General features: G+C 39.5%; 1 protein-coding gene across 1 annotated transcript in view; it reads right to left on the bottom strand.

Moving 5' to 3' along the window:
• OXCT1 (3-oxoacid CoA-transferase 1) overlaps window positions 1-12,986 on the bottom strand; it is a 103,608-nt gene that overhangs the window by 51,049 nt on the left and 39,573 nt on the right. Inside the window, exons 5-7 of the mRNA XM_070743383.1 lie at window positions 10,233-10,382; window positions 9,717-9,823; window positions 3,010-3,070 (exon numbers count right to left, since the gene is read on the bottom strand). Coding sequence (XP_070599484.1) covers window positions 3,010-3,070; window positions 9,717-9,823; window positions 10,233-10,382 — 318 coding nt within the window. The remainder of the gene's footprint in view (window positions 1-3,009; window positions 3,071-9,716; window positions 9,824-10,232; window positions 10,383-12,986) is intronic.

The raw sequence follows: 12,986 nt of genomic DNA, 5'->3' as shown, positions 1-12,986 counted from the left end.
AATTGGGGGGGGTGGAAATTGACACCACCTTAGAACCAGTTTTCCACCAGGAAGTTGCCAATTTGATATGTCCTAATAATGTTCTTTGACGAACTTGCCTGCCTCATAGTTCTTGTGAGGCTTGGGACAACTACTTGGCCCCAGAAAGATGAATGTTATTGAATAAATCTTTGTTTGGATTTTTTACTGTTTTATATTTTTGTGTTACTTAATGTTACTTTTGTGTACTTAATGTTATATATTTTATTGTTTTATATTGCCTATGACGGTATGCCAGCGGTGGGCTATGATCCGGAATGCTAAATTGCACTCGCCACTGCAGCTCATAGGTTCTTGTGGGACCAGCGCAATTTTGCTGCTGCATCTATGAAGGTAGCAAAATTGCGCTCGTGTTTCAGCGAGGTTTTATCTGCGGCTCCGTGCGCCATTTTGCTTCCTCCACAGGTGCAGCAGCAAAATCGCACTGGTCCCGCAAGAACTTTCGAGCCGTGGCAGTGAGCACAATTTAGAGTTCCGGCTCGCAGCCCACTGCTGCTGTAGGCCGCCCAGACTCCACTAGAATTGGGCAGCTTAGAATAAATTAAAAATTAAATTAAATTAAATTAAATTAAATTAAATTAAATTAAATTAAATTAAATTAAATTAAATTAAATTAAATTAAATTAAATTAAATTAAATTAAATTAAATTAAATTAAATTAAATTAAATTAAATTAAATTAAATTAAATTAAATTAAATTAAATTAAATTAAATTAAATTAAATTAAATTAAATTAAATTAATTAAATTATTGAATGGAACCCTGATACCCAGGAGAAAGCAAGAGACCACCTAGATGTGTGCTATTGTTATCAAGTGTCCAGTTCAACTTGAAGAAATATTTCCTTTACTTACAAGGTTGTACTGAAAGATGTGGAAACAAAATGCATAAGCCACGCCCACAGTGTGGTAGTAAAAATTTTGGTAGCCCATCACTGGTTATACTGTACAACACTTAGAACTGTTTCTAGAGGGACAACCATTAAATACATTTATAAAGAAAGAGTTAATAGAAACAGGATCTATGTTCCTGCAGGCAAAGGATAAAAGCTCAGGCTTTTAAAAAAAAAGGAGCAGTCATTTTTCTTGGAAACAAGGATTCAGCTTTTTAGGATTATATAAATGCCTCTGCTAATTCCCTTTCTGCTGCGCACAGATACAGTATCAGCAATTCCACATTCTCTTCTACTGCTCGGCTTTAAATATACAGATATGTCATGCATCAATTCACCAAGGCCTAGAGGTCTTTCTATACATTTGTCAAACGAAAGCAGGGGATAATGCACTCTCACATCTTCATGTCTTCCCAATTTTGCTTCAGGCTGTGCTTGTAAAAGAGGATTTTGATTTTGACGTAAAAAAAAAAAAAGAGAAAAGCCAACCATTTCTGAAGGTATTTGGTATGTGTTCTGTCCAGCCCGGTTAATTTTCAGTAATTAATCCCCAATGAAGACTCAAAAGAAAACTCCTTAAAACCCACCTCTGTCGTCAAGCGTGGGGGAACTGAGACATCTCCCCCTGCCTATGTAGTTTTTGTGCATGATATGACTGTATGTATGTTTTTTATATTGGGGTTCCTTGCTTTTAGATTTTTAAATGTACAATTGTTATTTTAGATTCTAATTATTAGATTTGTCCTTATATATTGTTTTTATCACTGTTGTGAGCCACCCCGAGTCTGCGGAAAGGGGTGGCATACAAATCAAATCAAATCAAAACAAATCAAATCAAATCAAATCAAATCATAAATATCACTACATATATTTGTCTATTTACAAAGAAACGTGCTGGAAACAGCAATGAAATCCTAGGAATGTCAGTCCGAGTTATCAGCATAGTTCATAACCCAGCATCCACCATAAGGTAATAAATTCAAGTCATTAGTTCCCAGCGTTGACAGGTAATCACAAATGCCCTCAAAAACAAGGATTTCAGGATTGCAGAAGGATTTAAGGAAGGCGAAAGATTTATATGATCTGAAGAGAAACCAGAGTATAGAGAAATGAAACAAGTAGCGATAGAAAGCGCTCAGGCGGTAATAGTCTTAGGTTGGAAGGACGCGACAAAATGGACAATGCAAAATTGGTATAGGTACATGGTGGACCACATTCAATTTGAGATTATGGACAAAAGGATGAATTTGATTAATGAAACTGAATTGCGACAACTGATGGGGCGATGGGACAAGGTAAGAAGATATATGGCGAGTAGGATCTGAGACCAAGCTATAAGAAACAAGTTGGAATCACTTTATAATATGTAAATAAATATTTCGCTCTTGGGTTAAAACGATTTATATAAGAAACACCCCTGATTGGTGGTGGAGTACGAATGTTTGTCTGGTGGTGGGCACAATCACTGAGCACTTGTTATATGTTGTGTGTGTGTTTTTCTTATATTATAAAAATCAATAAAAATATATTTTTAAAAACAGAAGGATTTAAGAAAGAGACTCTTCGGCTGCTGGTTCTCTCTCTCCATATAGGAACATTGAACTTCTGCACCAAGATTTCCCAGCATCCTTCCTTTTATACTATCAGTGATGACAAGCTATGCATAGAAGTATTCAACACCTAAATCAATGTTGCTGGAGATATACTTGTCTCCCTCGCATTCTTCTTACCCTAGCGTCTAATATTGGGTCCACAATATCTCCCTCCTCATGACTCCACAATTACCACAACTAAGGGTTTTGCAGTCTCTGGAGGTTCTCCAGGCCCTAACTCTCCCTCACTCTCACTTTCCAATTCCTCTGGTAAACACACTGGCCTATGATACCCAGATGGACCTGGTTCATTCTCCTCAAAGTCTGTGATCAAAGGAGTTGGATGAGAGCCAATCACAACAGTATAGAAGAAAATACTGCAAACAGAACAATCACAATTCTCTCAAAAAGCTGCAGAAAAGGAAGGATTAAACCTATTTATCACAGGAACTACTGCTGGGGCTGGGAATAACTTTTCTGCCTTACCTCTACTACTGTTGTTCTGGCAGCTTTACACATAGGCTGATTGAAGTTTCTTGCAGTTTTCCTGTTTGAGAAGAAAAGAGCAATGTATGTTTAACAGAGCTGCAGTTATCCTTTTCTATAATGTCAACTAACATTAGCAGAACAAAATTCAGAGCATAATCAGAAATCCCAACGAAAGAAACACATTTTGCTATCTAGCTTCTGCTTGAACATAGCCAGTAAAACGACTTTCCTTTGTCCTTCAGGCATACAAGCTGAACAGATGTGTCCCCCTCAAAAACAATAACAGAGTTAAGTTTTAAAGGTAAAGTGTTACCCTTTTTTTCAGTCTTATTTTCAAGAGTTCTCAATCACATTTCCAGTTAGTCCTCAACATACAACTGTAATGGTTGTATTTTGGGGCATCCACGTGACTGGAAACAATGATATGACTTTTGCTGAGGTCATTAAGCAAACATTTCAGTCCTTAAGCGAAACAATATATCCTTCCAACTGTTTTTAATTAAAAACCAGCCAAAATTCCCCCAAAGTCTCTCTTGGGACTGTCTTCCATAGGGAGTGCTTAGTGAATGGATTCAACATAGTAAGTCAAGAATGTGTGATACCCTTTGGCTGTATATTTATGAACAAATGCATAAGAAATGTTCATATTCTGTAGTTGCAGCACAGAGGACGGGTATACTGTGGTAGTTAAAATATTAGATGAGTGAAGCTATTGAAATTCAACCATGGAAATTCATTACATCATTTTGGATAAGTCATTCTCTCTGAGACAAGTTGTGGTTGAGATAGAATGAAATCAGATCTTTATGTAAGCCATAAAGCTTCTGGCAAAAAGATGAAACGTGAAACTAACAAATAAATAGCAGACAGAAGTGTGTTTGAGAACTACCGGTACTTCTAATGGTTTCTTAGGTTATAACAATGCAAGATTTTCAATCAATATTACAAGAATCTTGTTGAAAGCACGAATTTGATTAGAAAACTCCTGGGCTCTTCCTCACTGATGATTCTCAGACAGAGGCTGGAGAAAGTTAACTGGAAATGTTCCAGTTCTAGATGATTTACATTAAACATAGTTCTACAGAGGAATCATTGAGTCTGTCATCTGCACCTCTATAACTGTCTGGTTTGGTGCTGCAACCCAACAGGATCGACACAGACTTCAGAGGATAATCAGAACTGCAGAAAAAACAATTGCTGCCAACCTGCCTTCCATTGAGGGCCTGTATACTACACGAGTCAAATAGAGGGCGAGGAAAATATTTACTGACCCCTCACATCCTGGACACAAATTGTTTCAACTCTTACCCTCAAAACGTCGCTACAGAGCACTGCACACCAAGACAACTAGACACAAGAACAGTTTTTTTCCAAACACCATCACTCTACTAAACAAATAATTCCCTCAACACTGTCAGACTTTCTACTAAATCTGCACTTCTATTCTACTAGTTTTTCTCATCATTCCTATCACCCATTTCCTCCCATGTTGACTGTATGACTGTAACTTGTTGCTTATATCCTAAGATTTTTATTACCGTAATATTGCTTCTTCATTGCTTATTTGACCCCTATGACAATCTTAAGTGTTGTACCACATGATTCTTGACAAATGTATATTTTATTTTATGTACGCTGAGAGCATATGCACCAAGACAAATTCCTTGTGTGTCCAATCACACTTGGCCAATAAAAATTCTATTCTATTCTATTAAAGGATTTTCTATTTTCTATAAAGTTGTATAGAATGGTGCTGGCTGAGGAATTCTGGGAGTTGACATCCACACATCTTAATAGCAATAACACTTAAGACTTATATACCGCTTCACAGTGCTTTACAGCCCACTCTAAACCGTTTACAGAGCCAACAATCTGGATCCTTGGAAGGATGAAAGATTTGAGCCGGTCTTAAACCAGCTCAAACTGCTGTCGGTTGGCAGAATTAGCCTACCATACTGCATTCTAAGCACTCTACCACCACGGCTCTTCAAATGACTGAGTTGAGGAACACTGGTTGAGAGGGCCTGCTGTGCCTACAGAATCCCTCCATCCCCCTCTAATTTACAACTCTCTGAGCACTGAAATGGATATATCTCATAGGTTATCTCTGTTATGAATTATAACATTTGGGAACAGTCTTGAAACTAGTTAAATTATTCCTGAGTTTTAGAAAGAATAAAGACATTTCTACCTGGGAGAAAAGATCATAGTTTAAAATGTTCATTCTTAATTCTGCTCTCAGTCTATTTACCATTTTGACATTATTTGAAAAAAAAATATGGTTTTTATAACATCATCAGCAAAAACCTGGTTCTCTGCTTCTGTTTTGCTAACTTTATCTGTCCTTGAGACACAGCTTTATAATAATTGCTTTTTATTAATGCTAGCACTGAATTCATACAGATGTCAGTGTTTTTGACAGCATGTCTCCGAATGATGGCATGCACCTTTTTAATATTAGGAAAAGGCTTAACATTAAGCCAAGAATGTTACTTTTTTAACAACAGCTACAGCTCCTGCAAAGCCTGAAAGCTACAGCCTTCTACTGCCCTCATGTGGTTTTATTTTTGTTTCCTGGGTTTGTCTGCTTTTAACACTATTTTACCCAACAGGATGTTTTCTAAAATGTCTAATTTGGGTATAAACCAGAGGATTTGTTTGTGGGTAAAGGATTTTTTGACAGATAGGCCACAGTCAGTAAGGATGGGATCTCATTATTCTTCCATTCAGATACTAAGCACAGGAGCCCCCCAGGGTTGTGTGCTAAGCCCTTTCCTTTATTCTTTGTATACACATGACTGCACCCCACTGTATAACACCAATGCAATTATTAAATGTGCAGACAATACGACAGTGGTGGGGCTCATTAATAAGAACAATGAGTCTGCTTATAGAAATGAAGTACAAGGGCTGACATTATGGTGTAAAGAAAACAATCTTACACTTGACACCAAAAAAACTAAAGAACTGATAATTGACTTTAGGAGGAAGAAAGATGTATATTCACCATTGCACATAAATGGCGAGGAGGTGGAGAGGGTTGGTAGTTTCAAATTTCTGGGCACTTATATCTCAAGAGGACCTCTCATGGACTATGAATGCTAATATGCTTGTGAAGAAGGCACAAAAGAGGCTGTACTTCCTGAGATTGCTCAGGAAGATAAATTTATCTCAGCATCTACTGTTGTCCTACTATCGCAGCACCATTGAGAGTGTCCTGACATACGGCATTCTAGCCTGGTATGGGAGCAGCTCTGTAGTGAACAAAAAAGCTCTAAAGAGAATTATTAAAACTGCCCAGAACATCATTGGGCTCCAGCTACCCGCCCTGGATGACATCTTCACATCTCGCTGTTCTAGGAAGGGGCATACCATTCCGAAAGACTCTTCTCATCCTGCTTACAATCTCTTTGAACTGTTGCCTTCTGGCAGAAGATACAGAACAACTAGAACTCGGACCACACGTTTCCTGAATAGTTTTATCCCAGAGCTATACTTGCACTTAACAACGAACTAAAGGGTCACCATCATGAACTGTTGGACAATATTACTCGGTTTGTCATGTAGATGGTTGAGTGGTTCAGGGTGGGGAATTTGCAGTGGGTGGGATATTTTATTCTATTTTTTATTCTATTTTTAAATTTACCTATTCTGATTTTATGTATGGTGGGACTGGTCTCTGGGTGTCACACGACTTTCGTTGCCAATGACAATTTGTTGTTTTGACAATGACAATAAGACAGAGTGGCTGTGGGTTTTGCCTCCCAAGGACAATCCCATCTGTCCATCCATTACCCTGGGGGGGGGAATCATTAACCCCCTCAGAGAGGGTCTGCAACTTGGGCATCCTCCTCGATCCACAGCTCACATTAGAGAAACATCTTTCAGCTTTGGCGAGGGGGGCGTTTGCCCAGGTTTGCCTGGTGCACCAGTTGCGGCCCTATTTGGACCGGGGGTCACTGCTCTCAGTCATTCACGCCCTCATGACCTCGAGGCTCGACTACTGTAATGCTCTCTACATGGGGCTACCTTTGAAAAGTGTTCGGAAACTTCAGATCGTGCAGAATGCAGCTGCGAGAGCTATCATGGGCTTTCCTAAATACGCCCATTTCACACCAACACTCTGCAGTCTGCATTGGTTGCCGATCAGTTTCCGGTCACAATTCAAAGTGTTGGTTATGACCTATAAAGCCCTTCATGGCACCGGACCAGAATATCTTTGGGACCGCCTTTTGCCGCACGAATCCCAGCGACCAGTTAGGTCCCACAGAGTTGGCCTTCTCCGGGTCCCGTCAACTAAACAATGTCGTTTGGCGGGACCCAGGGGAAGAGCATTCTCGGTGGCAGCCCTGACCGTTTGGAACCAACTCCGCCCAGATATAAGAGTTGCCCCCACCCTCCTCACCTTTTGTAAGCTCCTTAAAACCCACCACTGTCGTCAGGCATGGGGGAATTGAGACTTTCCCTCCCCCTAGGCTTATAAAATATATGCATGGTATGTCATGATGTATGATTGGTTTCTAAATTGGGGTTTTAAATTAACTTAAATATTAGATTTGTTTACATTGTATTATTATTGCTGTTAGCCGCCCCGAGTCTGCGGAGAGGGGCGGCATACAAATCTGATTAATAATAAAATAAATTATTGTTGTTGTTGTTGTTGTTGTTGTTGTTGTTCAAAACGGTAGAACAGAGCAATGAGTGAAAACCAGAGGAAAAAACCTATAGCCACTCTTTTGAAAAGCAGCCCTGCTACACAGAGACAGAAGCTTTTCCGTTGCTTCAAAGGATTCTGGGACATAACCTAGGCCAGGAATGCACAACCTTCTTCAGGCTGTAAGACTATACTTGGATTCTCAATGGCAGGCTGATGAATACATTCCAAAAAAATATGAGAACTTAGACGCAGAAATTAGCAGATTAAAACAGTAGTTCTCAAACTGGGCAACCCCTCAAAAGGTTCTCTCACAACTTGGTTCCGAAGTTCAGACATCCCCTTCTCCCTCTGCCCAATTATGTGACCACAATAAACATTCCCCCCCCCAAAAAAAACTGGCATTGATTTCCAGTTGTCAGCAGCGCCCTACACATAGCAAACAAATTATTTTATTTATTTCTATCTCAGCTTTATTATTTTTAGAAATAAACTCAAGGCAGAAAACATATCTTTTGCCTTATGTATCCCAGCGGCCGCTTAGGTCCCACAGGGTTGGCCTCCTCCAGGTCCCATGAACCAGGCAATGCCATCTGGCGGGGCCTAGGGGATGAACCTTCTCTGTGGTGGCCCTGACCTTCTAGAATCAACTCTCCACGGAGATTTGTACTGCCCCCACCCTCCCAGTCTTCCGCAAGGCCTTGAAAATGCAGTTCTGCCAACAGGCCTGGGGCCACTGAAATTTCAACATCTACCCCAGCCTACGAGTGAAGAATGATAGGATGAATGTGAATATGTGGCTTTAGAGGTTTTAGAGTATAATTTATGTTAGATATCTATGTGTTTCAGTTTTGAGACGTTTAGAATATTTTAATGTTAGATTTCTTCATGTTTTGTATTTGTTTACTTTGAGCTGCCCTGAGTCCCAGAAGGGCAGCATAGAAATCTGATAATATAATAATATAATATAATATAATATAATATAATATAATATAATATAATATAATATAATATAATATAATATAATATAATATAATATAATATAATATAATATAATATAATATAATATAATTAATATAATAAAATATAATATAATATAATATAATATAATATAATATAATATAATATAATATAATATAATATAATATAATATAATATAATATAATTAATATAATAAAATATAATATAATAAATATAATATAATATAATATAATTAATATAATAAAATATAATATAATAAATATAATATAATATAATATAATACAATACAATACAATATCCAACACACCTTCCTCCTCTTATTTTCCTCATAACAACAACCCTGTGAGGTGAGCTGGGCTGAGAGAGAATGACTAGTCCAACTTTCATTGCTAAGGAGGGACCTGAACTCACAGTCTTCTGCTTTCTAGCCCGGTGCTTTAACCACTAGACCAAATTGGGTCTCTGATTTGCTTAATGACCACCACATTCACTTAAATGTATAAAAAAAAAGGTCCTATAATTAAGTTGGTCATATTATGATCTCCTTTATGAACATTATAACTTACAGCCATAATGGGCAGCCTCCATTGAAGTCATAAATCAAAGACTGCCTGACATTTGAACAATCTTTCCATTTGATACCAGCTTTTGGAAAAGTGCTGGGGTTCTGGAAAAGTCTTGACAATTTTGGAGAGCTACTTGCAATTTTAGGGCTACAGACGCTGCACTCAATATTAAAATATACCGCTGCTGGGTTTTTTCCCCCTCACTTCTTTTCTTTTTAAAAGTTATGATGAGGATCTTTTTTATTTCATTTTTACGGTCTTTTGACTGTTCACATTGCCCTAGTGGGGGACTAAATGTCTTTTAATCAACAAACTGGAACTCAAAATAAATTATTTGAGCTGAACAGCTGGGCCTCCCCTGTTGCTGCATATAATTAAAAGATGCATCCTAACAGATACCCAAAAAAATTTCCTCTAAGTCTAAGATGTAGAATGTTCATATTTCCAAGAAAACTCTTTGAAAGCAAAATTAAAAACATGCTTGCTTTGTGAACATGCCATACCTGAAGATAATGTTTCCAGCACGATCAGACTTCCATGCCTTTACTAAGGCAAAATCTCCTGTAATTGATTTTTCCATAATGTAATGCCGACCATCAAATTCCCTCACCTTTAAAAAAAATAGGGGGGGTGGAGAGAAAATTTTAAGACATTTGGCAAAGGTTTGCTCTCTTTACAGTATCAGCTCACACTACAATTTAACACGATGGTCTCTGAGCAGAAAAGAAACGGAGTGAAAATACCATTGATGGTAATGAAAAATGGAAATCAAATGTGTAGACTGATTGAAATCAGAAGCAAAATATGATCTGCAGAGTGGATTGATAATCTGCTTACTCTATTGCACTAAATTAGGACATATTCTACTTCGTTTTCCTGAACAGGCCTCAAATCACGCTATCATATTATTGGCAAAGTGTGTTACATTCTGAATCGCCCTTAACTTTCAAAAGTTTCAAAAAGGCTTGTGCCCCACCCCATCTCATTCACAACCTCATTCAAATCCACAGGTATTTTACCTCTCTTGGCTCACTAGCCAGGGCAATGGTGCCATCGCTGTTGTATTTGATTGGAGCTCCTCCTTCTTGCACTAATGTCCCATACCCCGTACTGGTGAAAAAAGCTGGGATGCCAGCCCCTCCTGCTCGGATCCGCTCAGCAAGGGTGCCCTAGAAAGAACAAAAGGCTTAATGGCTGGCAAGACAAGACGGATGTAAAGGAGGCTTGTAACTCATAACAGTACATCAATCCTTTGACAAAAGTTGTTAAGGGACCTTTCCTCCTTTTTTATTTATTTATTTATTTATTTATTTATTTATTTACTTACTTACTTACTTACTTACTTACTTACTTACTTACTTACTTACTTACTTACTTACTTACTTACTTTATTATTTATTTATTTATTATCTGGATTTGTATGCTGCCCCTCTCCAAAGACTCGGGACGGCTCACAACATGTCAAAAAACAATATACAGTACAGTACTGTATAGGTATGTTTGTATGTATGTCTGCTTAATAATGGTTTTTTTAAAATATTTTAAATTGTAAATTATTAGATTTGTTATAAACTGTTTTATTGTGTTGTGAGCCGCCCCAAGTCTACGGAGAGGGGCGGCATACAAATCTAACAAATAATAATAATAATAATAATAATAATAATAATAATAATAATAATAATAATAATAATACATAACTAAAAAACCCAAATAATATAACTAAAACTTTAAAAAACACTAAGAATTAAAATCATCAATTACCATTCACACATCGAAACATACTACATTCATTGCCCAGGGAGCTAGGGTCTAAAGGCCCCGAGCCTGGTGGCATAAATAGGTCTTTAAGTTTTTACGAAATTCGAAGAGGATGGGGGCAGTACGAATCTCCGGGGGAAGCTGATTCCAGAGGGCCGGGGCCCCTACAGAGAAGGCTCTTCCCCTGGGTCCCGCCAAACGACATTGTCTAGTTGACGGGACCTGGAGAAGGCTGACTCTGTGAGACCTAACTGGTCGCTGAGACTCATGTGGCAGAAGGCGGTCCTGGAGGTAATGTGGCCTATGCCATATAGGGCTTTATAGATCATAACCAGCACTTCAAATTGTGCCCGGAAACTAAACTAAACATAATTTATTTTGTCAAGTACGTGTTGGTAGTATACAAAGATATAACAATGTTTATAATATACAGTGGTACCTCTACCTAAGAACGCATCTACTTACGAACCTTTCTAGATAACAACCGGGTCTTCAAGATTTTTTGCCTCTTCTCAAGAACCATTTTCCACATACAAACCCAAGCCTCCGAAACTGTAACCGGAAAAGGCAGAGAGAAGCCTCCGTGGTGCCTCTCTAGGAATCTCCTGGGAGGAAATAGGGCCTCCACCCTCCCTGTGGTTTCCCCAATCGCAGGCATTATTTGCTTTTGCATTGATTCCTATGGGAAAAAATGCTTCTTCGTACAAACGTTTCTACTTAAGAACCTGGTCATGGAATGAATTAAGTTTGTAAGTAGAGGTGCACTGTATATGATGCTAGTAAGAGAGAAACATTAGGACAGGGGACGGAAGGCATGCTGGTGCACTTATGCATGCCCCTTACTGACCTCTTAGGAATCAGGTGAGGCCAACAGTGGATAGTCTAAGGGTAAAGTTTTGGGGGTTAGGTGATGATACTACTTTCTAAGTCCACTGAAATGGCTCCTAAATAATCAAAGAGCATTTCCATAGAATACTCATTCCTAAGAAATGTGGATTCAGACTTTCTAATTTTTAATATTAGTTTATCGTTCTTGTTGTTGTTAGTTGTGAAGTCTGTCCGACCCATCACGACCCATGGACTATGTTCTTCCAAGCCTTCCTGTCCTCTACCATCCCCTGGAATCCATTTAAACTCACACCTATTGCTTCAGTGACCCCATCCAGCCACCTTACTCTCTGTTGTCCCCATCTTTTGCCCTCAATCGTTCCCAGCATTAGGCTCTTCTCCAGTGAGTCCTTCCTTCTCATTTGGGGGCCAAAATATTTGAGTTTCATCTTCAGGATCTGGCCTTCTAAAGAGCAGTCAGGGTTAATCTCCTCTAGGACTGAGCAGTTTGATCGCCTTGCAATCCAAGGGACTCGTGGGAGTCTTCTTCAGCACCAGAGTTCAAAGATCTCAATTCTTTGGCATTCAGCCTTTCTTATGGTGCAATTTTCACAGGCATACAATGCAACTGGGGAAACCATAGGCTTGACTATACAGTGATCTCTCGGTTAGCGCGGGGGTTACGTTCCAAGACCTCCCGCGCTAACCGATTTCCGCGTTATACTGGATGCGGAAGTAAAAACCACCATCTGCGCATGTGCGCCATTTTTTTCATGGCCGCACATGCGCAGATGGTGGAGTTTGCGTGTGGGCGGCGGGGAAGACCAAGGGAAGGTTCCTTCAGCCGCCCAACAGCTGATCTGCTCCGCAGCGCGGAAGCAGCGAGGAGCCGAAGATGGGGTAAAGGCAAAGGGGAAACCCCATCTTCGGCTCCTCGCTGCTGCCGCGCTGCGGAGCGGATCAGGTGTTGGGCGGCTGAAGGAACCTTCCCTTGGTCTTCCCGCCGCCCAGGCAAAGGGGAAACCCCAAGATCGCTTGCCGCTTGCCGCTTGCCGTATTGCAGCTTGGAGCCTTGCTTCGCCTCCTTCGCTGCAATACGGCAAGCGGCAAGCGATCTTGGGGTTTCCCCTTTGCCTGGGCAGCGCTGGGGCCATGCGGAGCCGCTCATCTAGGGGGGCGTGGACCGG

This window comes from Erythrolamprus reginae, chromosome 2 (assembly GCF_031021105.1).
Source record: "Erythrolamprus reginae isolate rEryReg1 chromosome 2, rEryReg1.hap1, whole genome shotgun sequence".
NCBI classification, from domain to species: Eukaryota; Metazoa; Chordata; class Lepidosauria; order Squamata; family Dipsadidae; genus Erythrolamprus; species Erythrolamprus reginae.
This window is presented reverse-complemented; position numbering and strand designations above follow the sequence as displayed.